We start from the raw sequence: 17079 nt of genomic DNA, 5'->3' as shown, positions 1-17079 counted from the left end.
GAAGGGTCACTGGGAGGACTTGGAGGCAGGAAAAATAGTGGAAATGATGTAACTGTAATCCCAAAATATCCTGTTAAAAAGTTGAGTCGGGCTTTGTGGTCACCTGCTCCAGAGATTATGGATTTGTATTAGAGCACACCAAGTACTACTCATACCATTTCTCTCAAGACGTACATCTTAAACCTGGAGAACATGTTAGGCAGGGCTATAAAATTTTATCCAGATCATCTATTTTGGTTGAACCAGTATAACTACAGTAGTTTGGTTAAATTAAGTGCCAGACTGTTAATCACCCATCTGTGAACCTCAGAAATGACTACTCAGGACATTTATTGATAACCTAAAATTGAATACCTCACTACTCATTGCTCATGTCAGCTACTGTCAAAGCAGAAAAGCTTCTTGCCCCTCTTTCTGTGCTGTGACAACAGGTGTTTACACTTGGTCAGTGAACTCAATTCTTATACAGGTCCCTCTTCCTTTGTAAGTTCCCAATAAAAGTCAGAGAAATTGGACCACACTCTCACAGACTTGTCAAAGCCCAGCCTGGAAAGAGTTGCAGGACTGTCTTCCCAGCCCTGAGCAGATGAAAGATTAAGTGTTCTCACTTACACAGTGTGAGGCAAGCCTGAGCTACAGCAGACACTGATCTAACCAGTGCTTCTCAACCATCCCAATGTTGTGACCCTTTAATGCAGTTTCACAAGTGGTGACCACCCCAACTATAAAATTATTTTCACTGCTGCTTCATAACTATAATTTTGCTACTGTTATGAACTGTAATATAAATATCTGTGTTTTCTAATGGTCTTGGGTCACTCCTGTAATAGGGTCCTTTGTTTCCCCCAAAGGAAGCCTCTACCCTACCCCCAGGTTGAGAACCACTGTTTTAAACTGATATAAATAAATAAATAGCACTTACAACAAAAATGGAATGAAATTCTTAATGACAAGGAAACACTAAAAATATAAACAATAGGGATTAGAGCAGTAATGTATTTAAAGAAAGTGAAATTTTAAAAATGTAACCAATAACTGACTTTAAAATGGTAAGCATAATTGGAAGAACATTTAGCTATACTAACTTTGAAAGAGAGTAGGCACTTACCTAGTAGAGAGAATGCCATTAATAAGACATTGTATGGCTTTGTTCCATGAAAAATGTTAGCTGCTGAGTGCTGTAAATTGACAAAGCTATACAGCCAATGGCCTGTGTCTCAAACCTCTCACCTGACTTAATTGTGTCAACCAGGATTGTACACATCTGCATAGGAGTGTTCTCTAACTGAATACCCAATAGTTCATGCTATCCTCCCTAAACTGTACACCCACCAATTCTGTCTGTCTTCATGGAAGGAACTATACATGTTGGGAAGTTACACCAAAGGTCACTCACTGCCCCATGGGGTCCTTCTCTATGATGGAACCCCTGCAGCTCCCTGCCTTCACTTCAGCCTGTGACCACGCTACTGTCTAGTCTGCTTTCTCCTGCAGTGTGCCCGTACACTGTCCCTCCTCTTCCCATCTGAACTGAGAAGCCCTACTCCACACACAAATCCTTTCCCAGTTACTGCAGTGGACAGTCAACTATGTTACTCAAACCAATCATTTTAGAACTCTGTGGTGTCCAAGAATTTAGGGGTGGTTAGTCAGGAGGATAGCACGGACAATGCCCTGTGGGGCTACAGACGGGGTTCAAGTCCATCTCAGTCAACATAGGCAACCTTGACTCAAAACCGCTTTTCAAAAAGGCTGGAGATGCAGCTAGAACTAATACGCCTTTATGGCACACCAGGACTTAAGGTTGGTTGTGAACCAGTAACGGCCCTGTGAGCAGCATGATAGAGGCCTGATCTTTGCTGGGGGGCAGACACAGCCTATTGGCTGATTGTAAATTATAGTTGTCTCCTTTGTTATGGGAATTGTAGCTTAATGGCTGGTTAATCCTGGTGAACAAACATTTACATCTTGTCACATAGTCTAAAAGGCTTGGTTATCACAGTACTTATCTTTGGGGTATCCGGGAGACAGTCCTCTCTTAGCTTAATTCTACTTTGTGATTTAATGCATCCTAAGAATTGGTAAATCCTTATACCGCCAATTCTACTCTCCCACATAAGAGTTTAGCAGTGGAGATACCATCTACAAGCTCCACAAAATTAACTTCAGATGAATCCTAAACCTAAATGGTTAATGGTAAAAGTGCAGAACTTCTTGAATATACCAGAGAGACCAGGGCTCTCCCAGTCTGACAAATCTGCCTTACATAGCAACAACACAAGCACTATAGACGCAGGCATTTCAGTGACCTCTTAGTGAAGTTACTCAGAGGCTGCCTCCCTGGCCCAAGGAGCTGCAAGAACAACGCAGCACCACACGGGACACGCAGGACCACACAGGGTACACGGGACCATATGGGACACACAGGACCACATGGTACACGCGGGACCACAAGGGACACGCGGAACACAAGGGACACGCGGGACACGCGGGAACACAAGGGACACGCGGAACATAAGGGACACGCGGGACCACAAGGGACACGCGAGACCACCAGGGACACGAGGGACCACAAGGGACACGCGGGACCACAAGGGACACGCAGGACACGCGGAACACAAGGGACACGCGGAACACAAGGGACACGCGGGACACGCGGGAACACAAGGGACACGCGGAACATAAGGGACACGCGGGACCACAAGAGACATGCGGAACATAAGGGACACGCGGGACCACAAGGGACACGCGGAACACAAGTGACACGCAGGATACGCGGGAACACAAGGGACACGCGGAACACAAGGGACACGCGGGAACACAAGGGACACGCGGAACATAAGGGACACGCGAGGGACACGCGGGACCACAAGGGACACGCGGGACCACAAGGGACACACGGGACACGCGGGACCACAAGGGACACGCGGAACACAAGGGACACGCGGGACCACAAGGGACACGCGAGACCACCAGGGACACGCAAGATCACAAGAGACATGCGGAACATAAGGGACACGCGGGACCACAAGGGACACGCGGAACACAATGACACGCAGGACCACAAGGGACACGCGAGACCACCAGGGACACGCAAGATCACAAGAGACATGCGGAACATAAGGGACACGCGGGTCCACAAGGGACACGCGGAACACAAGGGACACGCGGGACCACAAGGGACACGCGGGACCACAAGGGACACGCAAGATCACACGGGACACGCGGGTCTACAGGGGACACATGGGACCACAAGAGACACGCGGGTCCACAGAGACACGCGGAACACAAGGGACACGCGGGTCCACAGGGACACGCGGAACACAAGGGACACAAGGGACACGCGGAACACAAGGGACACGCAGGATCAGGCAGGACATGAACTCTGATTCTGGCCGCGGGCTCCTTCCCGGCCGGCCGGCGCAGGACCCACACCCCTCTCCTCCCGCTGACAGCGGCCACTCCTCCCAGTCAGGGCACCGCGTCCCGCACTCACCATGGCGCAGCTGAGGAGCTTGCTCGCACTCTCCCCACAGGGAAGCCCACAGTGGCGACACAGCCCAACTTCCGACTTTCTCCGCAGAGGAGCTGAGCCCGGCTCCCGGAAGAACCCTCCCATCTGACTGGCGGGTCCGCTGGAGGCTCTGATTGGATACTGAGTCCTGAGTGACAGGACACGTTGAAGAGAAGGGACCCGACACAGTGCTACCCAGCCCTGGCTTCCACCCCAGCACATACCCCAGATTGGCTGGAGATTTCTGCTGAACTCACGGCAAGTCTCTGGCTAATGTAAACCAATGGGAAGTATACAAATATAGAAGGAAGCTGATCAGACAAAATCGCACGAAACAAACAGGGCATCTCAAGAACATTATAAAAAAGGTCCACAGTGGTGTTGGGACTGGTAACTACAGACAGCCCCATGTGTGGAAAGAGTTGGGTTCTGGGGATCTAAAAAAAACCCTCCACAAAGGCCTTGGCCCAAAAACTTTACCAGCTCTCTCAAGAATATCTCTAGTTTTGGAGAAGGAGTTCTGTTTTGGCTCTATACATCAGTCCCTAAAAGAAAGTTCCTGACGCACAGGCAGGTTGCCAAACTCAGAGAGGCCTAGTTTCTCAAGTATCTTCTAGAAGTTTTGCACTTCGAATTTGACAGGTCTAAGATCCATTTGTAGTTAATTTGTGGAAGTTGTAGATGACATCTCATGTACTGGGTATCACTCCACTTTGAAGTTTTGATGTACAAGAGTAGAATTGGTGATACAACGGTTTTACAAATGCACAGGAGATAGTGAATCACACAATAGGGAATTTAGCTAAGGGAGAGCTGCCTCTAAAATACCCCAAAGATAAGTAGTATGTTAACCAGGCCTGTTAGAGATTAGGATGCTAGGATGTAAATGATGGTTCACCTTGTATTGGTCCCTTCTCTATGGTTAAATGTTTATGATGTAACAAATGAAGCTTGCCTGAAGATCAGAGTGCAAAGCTAGCCATGCTAGTCAGCCACAGAACCAAGGCAGTGGTGGTTCACAACTTCAATCCCAGCAGCCACACCGGTTAGCCATAGAAGCTGGGCAGTGGTGGTGCACGCCTTTAATCCCTGCACTAAAGAGGAATATAATACGGGAGGAGACAGGAGCTAAATCAGTCTGAGGAAGCAATGTGAGGGCAGAATGGCCCCTTTGGTCCTAGTCTTGGTAGAGTTAAGAACTCCCTAGTGGTTGACTGCTTTGCTTCTCTGATCTTTCAGCTTTGCCCTTTAATATCTGACTCCTGTTTTTTATTATTATTAATGCTTATAAGAATTTGTGCTATAGATGCATGGAGAGGATAGAGAGACCCTCTGTAAGCTGAGGCATCATAGTTTTAAGAGGGATTTCTTAGTTATGTGGAACAAGATGCCATAAACATCAATGCAATGATGTTTTGGTATGTATTTTCTGTTCCTTTGTATTTCCTACATACATCCATAAAAAAACCAAAAGCATGATTATAGTAGTGGTGTCATGTATTAGACAAAGACTGTCTTGTGTTTTCTCAAAGGTTTAGTTTAACAAATTATATCTAGGAAATATTAATTTAATAATTATCTTATACAGTTTCAATTTGGCTTCCTTTGATTTAGCTGTTGCTCAGTGTTGAAAGTTGATAAGTATTGAATCCCAGGTTATTAGGTTCCTCTGCCAATGTGATAAGCCAAATCAAGTCAAATTAATAAACCTAGTTTTAATCAACAGACTAAAGCAAAGCAGAGCACTCCAGGGTAACTCTCAGGAAGGCAGGAGGGACAGCATGCAGCAGATCTAAGGGCCAGTCTTGAACAGTTCCAAGGTAAGAGCTACCGATAGTGGGCTTTCCTAGGGGCGGGATCTGGAATGGAAGGAGACTGAGTGAAGCTTCCCAACATACAGAACCATCTTTTTCCTCCCGCTCCCCTTCCCTCCTCCCCTCTCTCATTCCACACTCCATCCACCCCCAAACTTGGAGATAGATATGGATCTATGTGGTGATTCATGATTTATTAAAGCTTGCCTGAGGATTCAGAAAGCAAAGTCAGCCACAAGTCATAGAAATCAGGCACACACCTTTAATCCCAGCAGCCAGAAGCTAGGAGGTGGTGGTGCACACCTTTAATTCTAGGACTCAGGATTAAAAGGTAGATGGATCTCTATGAGTTCACAGTCACCTAGATCCATACAAGATTGATCCAGTCCTAAAGAGAAACAGCTCACACAAAGATGATCTCAACATCTGAGATTACATGACTTTAATCCCAGCATTAGGGAGACATATAAGACTGGAGTAAGGTCTCAGTATCCGGCATTTATTCTCCAGCCACATTGAGAATAGGAACCCTCCAGCCTGTTAAAGGTAAGAACTCTGCTGGCTTGGGTGCTTTGCTTCCCTGATCTTCAGGTTGAACCCCAATATCTGTCTTAGGGTCTTTTATTTATGATGTATGTAATAGATCTATATTTCCATTCTTCTACACCCAGTTATGACAGCACCATTTGTTGAAGGCGTGTTCTTATTTCCATTTTATAATTTTTGCTTCTTTGTCAAAAATCAGATCTCTCCCCAATAAAAATCAGTTAAACAAACAAAAGAAGTAGAAAGAAATCAGACGTTTTAAAATACTTTCTCTGTACCCTGATAATAGGTTTCTCTGCTGAAACAGTAAGCCAGATCAAGCTGCTGAAAAAGTAACAACAGGTTTATTTGAGCAAAGCAACTCCTGGCTAGGTTCTCCAGTTCCAGAGATCAATGCCAGAGAAGCCACACCCCAAAACTAAAGCAGGGAGATTATATAGCCTGTAGGTGAGGTCACAAGCTGGGTTTGTGCCCAAGCATTGTCAAAAGCTGTAATTTGGAATTTGGCTACTGGCAGCAAAATGGGAGGAAATTGCGATAGTCTCCAAGAATGTGGAACTGGGCGTTATGGCACCTTTTTTGTTGTTGTTGTTGGAGATTCTCTGAGAGAATAGGGTTTGGAAACAGAAAGAGACTAAAATGGGGCTTTCCAGATCATGTAGGCTCGAGCTGGAGGTTCCAACTGAAGAGTTTTTACCGAAGTTCCTACAAAGAGGTATGCATTCACTCTAGTTCTCAAGTGCCTTAGTTTAAACTATGGCCTTAATAAGATCTAACTAAAAGGGATTTGTTTCAACAGTTACAGATGGACAGATGAAAGCATTAGTGATGTAAATATTGATCATAAATACGCAGCACGGGGCAGTAGAGATGGCTCAGCAGTTAGAGCTCTGGCTGGTCTTGCAGGTAGGTGGGCTCAATTGCCAGTACAATTGAGGGCTCTCACAACTGCTCATTATTCCAAGCGGAGGGATTCTGAGGGCATCTTGTGACTACTGTGAGGGTCAGTCACACAAGTGGTGCATATCCATGCCCATAGACAAAAGACTCAGATTCACTCAAAGTCATTCAAAACAACCACAGTGGGTAGCAAGAATGCCACACACCTGTAGTTCAGTGACTCAGAAGGCTCAGGCAGTATTAACATCGTTCAGGTGTAGTTCTGCATCAAGCGCCCCCTCACTGCAAACCCTGTCCAGTCTCAGAAAACCTGTGAAATGGTAGCTCCTCCCCCAGAGATGCTCAAGACCACACTGCTGCCTCAAAAGTAAATTAAGTAGGTATATACATAAAGAAGGGCAAGTAGATGAGACAATCGTGAAAAACTATCAGTCACAGATTCTAGCAGCTGAAGTTGCTGATCGGGTCTGTTATCCTTTTTCTTTAGATTTGTTATTTTTATTTATGTGCATGCCTGTCCAAGTATATGCCATATTTTGCAGGTGTCTAAAGGGGCCATTAAGAGGGTCATCAGATGCCCTGGAACTGGGGTTATGGGCTGTTGTAAGCCACATGAGATGGGTGCTGGGAACAGAATCATATCGATGGCAAGAACAATTAAGTGCTGAGTCAGCTCTCCTGCCCCAATGTCCTTTAAAAATAATAACTCTCGAGCCGGGCGTTGGTGGCGCACGCCTTTAATCCCAGCACTCGGGAGGCAGAGGCAGGCGGATCTCTGTGAGTTCGAGGCCAGCCTGGTCTACAAAGCGAGTTCCAGGACAGCCTCCAAAACCACAGAGAAACCCTGTCTCGAAAAAACAAAAAATAAAAAAATAAAAACAATAACCCTCACCAATAACTTAAAAATGAATTTTTTAAATGTAGGCATTAAAACCTCGTGTTCAAAGAATAAACTGCAGTGTTGTCTGACTTCTGCCATGATTGTCTCGTTATTTTTGGAAAGTAGATTAGATTTAAAATCAGTTCAACAGAAGAGTCTATTGCTGCAGACCACTGCTTCTGTTAAACATAAACATGCTGCAATCAGGAGACTGTCTGTGGCCAAGACTGTTTCTGTTCTGTGTTTTAGCTGGATAGCTTCTTCCCTTAATCATGTTAACCCCCACACCACCCTACGCCGTCTTTCTGGTTTCCATCTGGGGCTGCAAATCAGATCATCTGGGAACTTAAAAAAATGAAAATAAAAATCCCCAGGTCCAGTCTCCAGACTGTGACACTTAGTCCTCTGAGGCAGAGCACTTGGGAGTTCAGTTACATAAGTGTTCTCTGCTGTAGTTAAGTTTCATGGAAGACCTGCACTCTGAATGCCTGACACAGTACTAACAATTAACTCTTAAGTAACTGGCATCTAACTCTTTAGTAACTATTTTCATTTTTGACACAGTTTAATTTCATACAAAAAATGAATTTTAACCAATTACTTGCAGAAAAACCAGCAGACTTTATAATCTCTCTTTTGGAATAGCTGAGAATCACAAAGTTAATAGAATGCTTCCTTTCTTTACTGACATCATGTCAGTGTGTAACATGGTGGACTCCTCTGGCAGAGACAGTTATCATTTGTGCAGTATAAAAAAGATCAATGTGACCTACAGAGTAAAGTCACTCCATGACTTTCTCTAGGTGAAAATAATTCTACTATGTAAATTTTTATTTCTTCTCATTCTCACTTTTGTAGCCCTAAAAACACTTGGGTCTGTGTGCTGTAGGTAAAACTTTAAATGATTTTTAGTAACTTTGGATAAATTCAGGGACAAAGTGTAAGCTTTTTAGTATTTTAATAACCTTGTTTAATGTGGGTGTGTGTGTGGTGTATGCATGTGTTTTGTGTGTGATATGAGTGCATGCATGGCCATGGCACACATGTGGAGGTCAAAGCAATCTCCCCTCACACATTGTCTTTGCTGCACTGTGTACCCTGGCCAGCTAGCTCATGACCTTACAGGGTTCTGTCTCCACCTCCCATCTTGCTATAGAAGCAGAGTTCACTCTGGGGTGACCAGTTTTACATGGGTTCTGAGGATTCAAACTGAGGACCTAGTACCTGCACAGCAAGCACCTTACCTACTAAGACACCTTTCCACTCACCACTCACTACCTTCTGAGTGAAATATTTCATTCCCTTTAACCTCGAGTAATTACGAAGTAAACATAGGGAAAACTCACTCTGGGGAAGGAGAGGGGTAATGATACTTAGAGAGGAAGTTCTAGAATCGGTCTTATTATTTTCTACTTAGAAAACCTCATTAATGCAGGGCACCTTGGAACACGCCTTTAATCCCAGCACTCAAATCTCTGAGCTCAAAGACAGCCTGATCTATATAGTGAGTTCCAGGGCTATGTAGAGAGACATTGCCAAAAAGAAAAAGAACAAAAGGAAACCTCATCAATTCCCAAACATGAAGTGAGGAGGCCCAGTCTGCTAGAATTACCAAAACTCTAGGTTCTACACAGTAGTTGGAAAATCTCTTTCGTAATATAGAGCATGGGCAGTAGGAAAGCTGAGATGGAAAACTGCTTGCTGTGCAAGCCTGGAAACCAGCGTTTGATCCTTGGGACTCACATAAAGGTAGAAAGGGAGAAGTGGTAACACAAAGTTGCCCTCTGATGTCCACATGCATAATGACACCCTCCCTCAATATACCATACATATACACACAATCACAATTATAAATTAATATGACTTTTAATAGGTAATAACAGGCATGGTGGTGACATGTGCTTAGATTCCAGTACTTGGGGTGGTGTCGCGACCGCCTCGACCAGCAAGGAAGACGCAACACTTGGACTCTTCTCCAAGCAGTTTATTCAGGAACCTTGAACAAATCTTCTGACCCCAGGGAGTGCCCGCCCACAGCTTAAAAAGGCCCTTGGGCGGCCAACCCCGGTAAGCCATGTGGCGACAGCAGATAGGTCCACATACGAGGAAGCAAGCCTGATATCCAGCCTTGACCAAATAAGGAGTTGTTTATCACAGAGAGCACTTGCTATCGGGCTAGCAGAAGGTGGAAGCCAGCACCATCTTAAGGGTGCGGCACTTCGCAGCTCTCTACAGGGTGGCAGTGTTGGGGTACCCCGAATTGAGGAGGGGTCCCCAAGCTGGATTTGTCACCCCAAGAATCAAGAGTCCACGTGCCAATTGATGCAACACACAAGAGGCTTTAATTAGGCATCTGCAGATGGGCCTCTCGGTCAGCTTTTAGACCGATTGGCCCCGAGGTTCAGTTACAATCAGCTTTTAAAGACAAAAACCACAAGCTTTTGGGAGGGGTCCCTATCTCGTGACGGGGGAAGGGGGTACGTAACTCCCGACCCAGGGAAGTAGATGTCTTCCTGACCTACAATGTTGTAAATTCCTCAAACCTTGGCATGAGTTAATTATCTCTCCCTAAGTAAATAGTGTTATCTCCTTGTTTCCCACTGGTCAGTTCTTCACAGATGGAAGCCCATAATTGGCCTTTTGTGGATTTACAGCCCTTCTGCAATTAAGGTTGCTAAACCATACATTCCATTCTGTGGCGATTTACAGCCCTTCTGCAATTAAGGTCGCTAAACCATACATTCCATTCTGTGGTATGGCCGGTTCCTGGGATGGGGTCCTTTGTTCACTTCCCAAGTTCTCTAGTGGGGTGCCCTCCCTGTTTAAGCTTATATTTTATTTCTATAAATTCAGGGTCTTTCAGCAGGAGAATAAATTCAACTCCAGCCTGACCTATAAAGGAAGCTAATTTCTCCTCTCTCTCTCTCTCTCTCTCTCTCTCTCTCTCTCTCTCTCTCTCTCTCTCTCTCTCTCTCTCTCTTGCTGAGAAAACATACTGTATATTAAAGTATTATCTCAAAATTCTTTCTGTGAAGTAAATATCAACAATGTAGGCTAGCTGAAAGCCTGAAAATTAACTTTTTGAGAATTTATTTATTTATTTTAAGTGTATGAGCGTTTGCCTGAATGTATGTCTGGGCACCACATGCATGAACTGCCCTCAGAGGCAAAAGAGGGCACAGTATCCCATGGGACTGGAGTTACAGCCTGTTGTGAGTGACTGTTGTCTGCTAGGCAGACCCCAGGTCCTCTGAAAGAGCAGCTTAACAGCTGAGCCATCTCCAACCTTTAGGCCAACAATCTTAGATTGAGATACTATACAACATTTAGAGTACTAAATAAACACTATATTAGGGGGAAAAAACTAGAATAAATTTTATAGGTATAGAAATCTTCTGGCTAATTAAGCTCAATTTGTGTAAAAAACCTATCAGGGATCATTGCTTGGGCTGGGCATGCTGGTGGAGGACCTGCCTTGCATGAGCAAGGCTCCGAGTTTGATCAAGAACCACACATAAAACGTTGCCAAGGAAATGTTAAGAGAAAAAAGAAAGTTGTGCAGATTTTTGTCTCAGGTCAAGGAGATGGCTCAGCTGTCAAAGGGCTTGTTGAACAACTATAAGGACCTGAATTTAAATTCACAGCTCACATTTAAAAGCTGGGCACAGCTGCACACGTCTGTAAACCCAGCACTGGGAAAGGCAGGTAGATCCCTACATGTTCACTGAAACCTTGTCTCAAAAAATAAGGAGGGGAAGTAACTAAGAAGGCACTCAACATCAATCTCTAGCCTCTACTTGCACACACTCAAATACACGCCTACACACACACACACACACACACACACACACACACACACAGAGGATTTTTTTTTTTTTTTTGAGACAGGGTTTCTCTGAAGCTTTGGAGGCTTTTTCTCTTTGTAGCCTTGGCTGTCCTGAAACTTACTCTATAGATCAGGATGGCCTCAAACTAGCAGAGATCCACCTGCCTCTGCCTCCCAACTACTAGGATTAAGGCTTCCTCTACCACCTCCCGGCTCACACTGGATCTTTATCTCATCAGATACATAATTACTACCACACGCAAATTACTAAAGCAGTATTTGATTCTAAAATGTTTCAACCAGAGAAAAAACATTGCCATTGTCAAGAAATGGAACCAGCAAGGGCTGAGGAGTTGCTTAGTGGTAAAAGGTAAAATATTTGCTACTGACAGGCCAGCATGAAGTTTGCTCCCTAGAACCCATGTAAACCCTGACATTACTCTTGTAATGCCTGTCTAGGGGAGGCAGAGACAGAAAAACCCTGGGGCTTGCCCAAAGTCCCAGTGAGAGACCCTGTCTCCAAAACAAGGTAGATATCTTGAGGAACAGTACCCAAGTTAACCTCTGACCTCCAAAGGCACACACACATGTATATCCCACACATGCACAAATACAAACACACCTGCACATGAATGCACACACAAATACACACACACACACATACACACACACACACAATACTTTAAATGGAAGGGCATGAGAATTGAAAATAAGGAACAACTATAGCTTAATGCCATCTCATAAAATTGTTGTGCTGTTGGTTTGGGGGCAGTTTGTTTTGTTTTGCCCAGGTGAGTGTTAAACCCGAAGTGATCCTCCTGCCTTAACCTTCAGAGTGCTGGGATTACAGGTGTCTTTCACTACTCCCTGCACATTTCTTTCAGAAACATAGTAAAATCCCAAAACTGTATACAGGAACCTCAATTATCAACATACATCCATAATTTATTATTTGTACAATGTACTGGCTGTGTTCAGCTTTCTACAACAGCTCCCCTTGATTAGAAAAGTGGAGGTCAGTTATGGCTGACCTTTGCTCTCACACTGTCTTCAGATGTCTGATTCCTATCTGTAATTCCCAATTTGTAATTACTCTGCTTCTCATAGCTGAGTTTTCTGTTCTCTGTTTTCTTAGGAGCCGGAGGATGGAGGAAGCTTGGTCATTGTTTTAGTGACATCATAACTCAAGATAATAAATGACTCTACCAAGTTTTCATTTGTACAGTTTCATTAATTCAGAACGTTTATCAGACAATTTCAATCCAACTGTCTTCTTTGTTAAATAGCCCTTTTCTCAAAGATACATTATTTTCCAGTGTTAGGCCAGTTTGTCCTCAAATTGAGCAGAATCTCAACATCTTGCTGAGCCAGTTTGTAAATTCCAACTTCATTTAAGGCTGCTGTGGCAGGAAGATGCTCAGAAGCTGACTGCAGGACATCTTTTAGGAGTAGTGCAGAACCGATGTTCAAATTCAGAACGATGCAGGCTTCTTTTACACTGTTCAGGAAGACAAAAGAAGGGGAGGAGAGATCCTCTACTCACTATCCATAGAACAACAATGATCTTTGGAGTCTGTACAGTCATTTAGACTATCTATGGACTGACTATTTAGCTCTTTAAACATTCTGGGACTACACAAGGCATACAGGATTAATACAGTCTCAGTGCAATGTTTGATGTTAGCAGATTATTAAATGTAGCAATGATTTTAGGTAAAATTACGACATAAGGAAAAAAGAAAAGGAATAAAAATGAACATAGCAGAAAAACAAAACAAACCAAAAACATAAATAGGGTGGAGATGGTGGCACACTTTTAATTCTAGGACTCAGGAAGCCAAAGTAGGAGTATATCTCTGAGTTCCAGGACAGTCTGGTCTACACTGTGAGCTCCAGGGCATTCAAGGCTACACACTAAGACTTTGTCTCAGAAACCCCGGACCACAACAGGAATAGGAAGACTGGTAAAATAGTCCACAGGTAAAGTGCCTGCTGGTAAGCTTGACAACCTGAGTTCAACTCTTGGGTTTTACATAAGAGTAGGAGAAAATCATTTCCCACAAGCTGTCATCTGGCCTCCATCCACGAAATTTAAAAATCTTAAATAATAATAAAAAACAGCTGGGCGGTGGTGGCACATGCCTTTAATTCCAGCACTCAGAAGACAGAGGCAGAGGCAGGAGGATCTCTGTGACTTCAGCCTGGTCTATAGATGGAGTTCTAGGACATACAAGACTACACAGAGAAACCCTGACTTGAAAAAACAGTAATAATAATAATAATAATAATAAAGGCACTGGAGATTTAATGCACTAGATAGAGTGCTTGTCTAGCATGAATGAAGCATGGGAGAAGACTGGGGGGTGTGGAGGGTGCACATCAGTAACCACAACACTCAGAAGAGGGGGCAGGAAGATCAAGCTCAGAGTCATCCTCTGCGACTACATACTAAGTTCAAGGCCAATCTGGGATACCTAAATTCCCATCAAAAACAGAAAAGCAAACCAGAAGCAATCATAGCTTCCTGAAATAAGCAAACATAAGCTTTTAAATTGTAAAGGAATGTTTCCAAATTGCACAAACTTTATATATAAATTTTAAATCAACAAAATTTTTACTAGATTCCTAGTATTTGTTCTCATGTTTATAACTATACTTAGAACTAAAATTAACAGTAAATTTATAAAATAAAAAAAAAATTGTCCTCGGTTAGTCTATTATTAGTACTGAACCAGATACTAGGAGGCAAGTCCAACATGTAATTTATACCTAGTTCTGGTCAAATTTCTGAGGATGTAGATCACATGCATTATTTTGGTTTCCCTATTGTGTTGTGAAAATAAAATACACAATGAATATTTAAAGGTTTTGATTAATTTTTATATATTTTTAAAATTTCATTTTATGTGCCTGTTTTGTCTGTATGTGTCTGTGCACATTGTATGTGCCTGGTGCCCATGGAGACCAGAGGAGGGTGTCAGATACCCCTTAACTAGAATTATGGATGGCTATAAGCCACTTTGTAAGGACTGAGAACCAAACCCCAGTCCTCTGCAAGAGCACCAAGTACTCTTAACTTATGAGCCGTCTCTCCAGTGCCAGATTTTAGTTGATGTTATTAGAACAAATATCAATGAAACTCTGAAACTGTTAGAAAGAAGTCAACTCCTCTAACACTTGGTTACGTCAATATTTACAGTTAGACATTAGCTTACTGTTTAAAATAGTTTTCCGGTCTCTTGCAATAGTGAGAAAACAAAGGGAAAAGATTCCGTGTCATATCAAACTGTAGCTGGGTTGCTCCTCCTTCGTTGAAATGATTAGCAAGGATTATCTGAAACAAAGAGCAATCCATGTAACGGCTGCTTTCATCAGCACCGCCCCAGCACCCACTGGCTTACCTCCTGATAGATGTATATATCCAGCTTCTCTACAAGCATTTGCCAGAAAATCCTGAATAAGGAGACACAAAGCTGCTGCTCCAGCTGAAGCAGACGGTCCCGTAAGGTCAGCAAGAGCGGGCAAGCTGAGCTGGACAGAGACATCACTGCCTGTTCACACTGAGACGGCAGGGACAACCATCTGGAAAAACAAACAGCCTTCATCAGAATGACCTTACCATTCAACAAATTTCAACAAATCATTTTGAACTTGTACACTGAGCTAGTCAAGCCCACATCATATGCCACTTTTCTATGAGATCCACATTGTCACTTGTTTATTCTGAGTAAATTCTTCAAAATAGATGTCAGAAAGATTTACATCAAAACCAAAGCTTGAACCTACCATATACAAAACTGGGGGTGGGAGTTCTACAAAGCTAAAATTTGGAGTGTGCATGCCACCTTTGACTCTGACTAACTTGTGTAAAGGGTGACTGACGCAGGATATACCTTTCTTTCTTATACAATTTTGCAGCATCTTTCACTTCTCTAAAAACATGGTCTACTTGGCGAGTCAACATATCAAGCTTTAAGCGCTCTAAGAGGTTTATCATATCATCGAAGACAGAGCTCTCCATGGAGGCTAGTTGTCCCAGCTGCAACTTACTGAGGGCGCTATTCTCTGCAAAGACCTCCAGTGCTGCCTGTTGAAGCTGCAGAAAGAACTGAAGGCAAACATGTTAGTGCGTTTATTAACACAGTGCTGAGCATCCTGAAATAGACTTTCCATATCATATAATTCCTTTATTTAAGGTGTGCAGTTCAGCACCAGTAAGATGGCTTCATCAGTAAAGTCACTTGCTGCCAAGTCTGATGACCTGAGTTCAAGATAGAAAACAGTGGAAGGAAACAACTGTAGCCTCCACGTATGTACCATGGCGAACACACACACACACACACACACACACACACACACACACACACACACACACACACACTCACTCACTCACTCCTTGGCACAGTGGCACATTATCTACAATGCTACACACAGAATTCATGTCTTTTACAGATACATACTAAAATATAATTAAATATGGCATCTGAGACAAACTTAAAATAATCAAGTTAGTTGGGGCAGAGAGAAGTGACAACAACATAAAGGTAGTGTAAGAAGGAGAGTGAGAGTCTGGAGTTAAAAACACTTACTACTCTTTCACAGGATCCAGGTTCAGTGACCAGCACCCACATGGTAGCTTACAACCCTCTGTAACTCCAGTTTGGGGGATCTTCTAGCCTCTGTGGGTACTGCACCTATGTGGTACACACACTTACATGCAGGCAAAACACTCTCACATAAAAAAATTAAAAAAAAAAAAACAGTAAGAGTGACAGATACATAATGCACCCACCAGACATGCCTGTAGGCAAGCCTGTAATGCATTTTCTGGATGTAGGAAGTTCCAGCCCTTTGTGGGTGGCATGGTGGTCCTGGGTACTATTTTAAAAAAGCAGACTGAGCAAGCAATGGAGAGCAATCCCATAAGCAATACTCTTCTATGACTTCTGCACCAGCTCCTATCTCCATGTCCCAGCCTTGAGTCCCTGCCCTGACTCCCTGGATAATGAACTACAAGTTGCTTTTGGTCACAGTGTTTCTCACAGCAATAGGAACTAAGATAGTCCTGTTTTGAATGTCCAAAAGAGTCAAGTCTTGGACGTTTTCTTCTTTATAGTGCTGGGAAATGACCTGCCACCAATTTAAATGTATTGATTTTGACATCATTATAAACTAATGACTTTCCTGTGTTAGCATTTAGCATATTATTATTTCCAGAGTAAAAAGTTGGAAGAGAAAAATGGTTCATGCTATACAGAGCTATTCATGGAAGTCTGTGTGCCTGCCTTTGTTTTTTGTGTTTCCTTCCTTCCTTTTGTTTTTGAAGTAGGACCTCAAGTAACTTAAGCTGGCCTAAAACTCACTACATCACCAAGAATGACCTTGAGACTACTGATCCATATTCCCAAGTGCTGGGATTATAGGCTAATTTACCATGCCTGATAGTTTTCTCCTTTTTCTCTTTTCTTTCTCTCAGTTTATGGTCCTGGCAATCATATGCTCCTACTGAGCTAAACCCCTGTAAAGTTATTAAATAATTGACACTATTTAACTGTTTTAGATTTGATTGAGAAAAACTTTACTCACATCTTCTAAATTT

At 43.3% G+C, this 17079-nt stretch overlaps 2 protein-coding genes across 6 annotated transcripts in view; both read right to left on the bottom strand.

Annotated features, from left to right (window-relative positions):
- Positions 1–3591, bottom strand: part of LOC121135844 (disks large homolog 5-like) — a 66696-nt gene extending 63105 nt beyond the window's left edge. The window contains exon 1 of the mRNA XM_040735184.1: positions 3497–3591. The gene's annotated coding sequence lies outside the window, so the exon portion shown is untranslated. The remainder of the gene's footprint in view (positions 1–3496) is intronic.
- An 8813-nt stretch (positions 3592–12404) lies between these two features.
- The window catches only part of Rint1 (RAD50 interactor 1), a 29554-nt gene continuing 24879 nt past the window's right edge, over positions 12405–17079 (bottom strand). For 4 of the 5 annotated variants that reach the window (XM_040735152.1, XM_040735153.1, XM_040735155.1 and 1 more), the window contains 4 exons: positions 15374–15588; positions 14882–15062; positions 14696–14814; positions 12405–12978 (listed from right to left, as the gene is read on the bottom strand). In XM_040735152.1, the coding sequence (XP_040591086.1) occupies positions 12786–12978; positions 14696–14814; positions 14882–15062; positions 15374–15588 (708 nt within the window). In that variant the 3' untranslated portion in view covers positions 12405–12785. Of the gene's footprint in view, positions 12979–14695; positions 14815–14881; positions 15063–15373; positions 15589–17079 lie in introns of those variants that run through there. The other variant, XM_040735154.1, reaches the window with a different exon arrangement.

This window comes from Mesocricetus auratus, unplaced genomic scaffold, assembly GCF_017639785.1.
Source record: "Mesocricetus auratus isolate SY011 unplaced genomic scaffold, BCM_Maur_2.0 Super-Scaffold_100043, whole genome shotgun sequence".
Classification (NCBI taxonomy): domain Eukaryota; kingdom Metazoa; phylum Chordata; class Mammalia; order Rodentia; family Cricetidae; genus Mesocricetus; species Mesocricetus auratus.
This window is presented reverse-complemented; position numbering and strand designations above follow the sequence as displayed.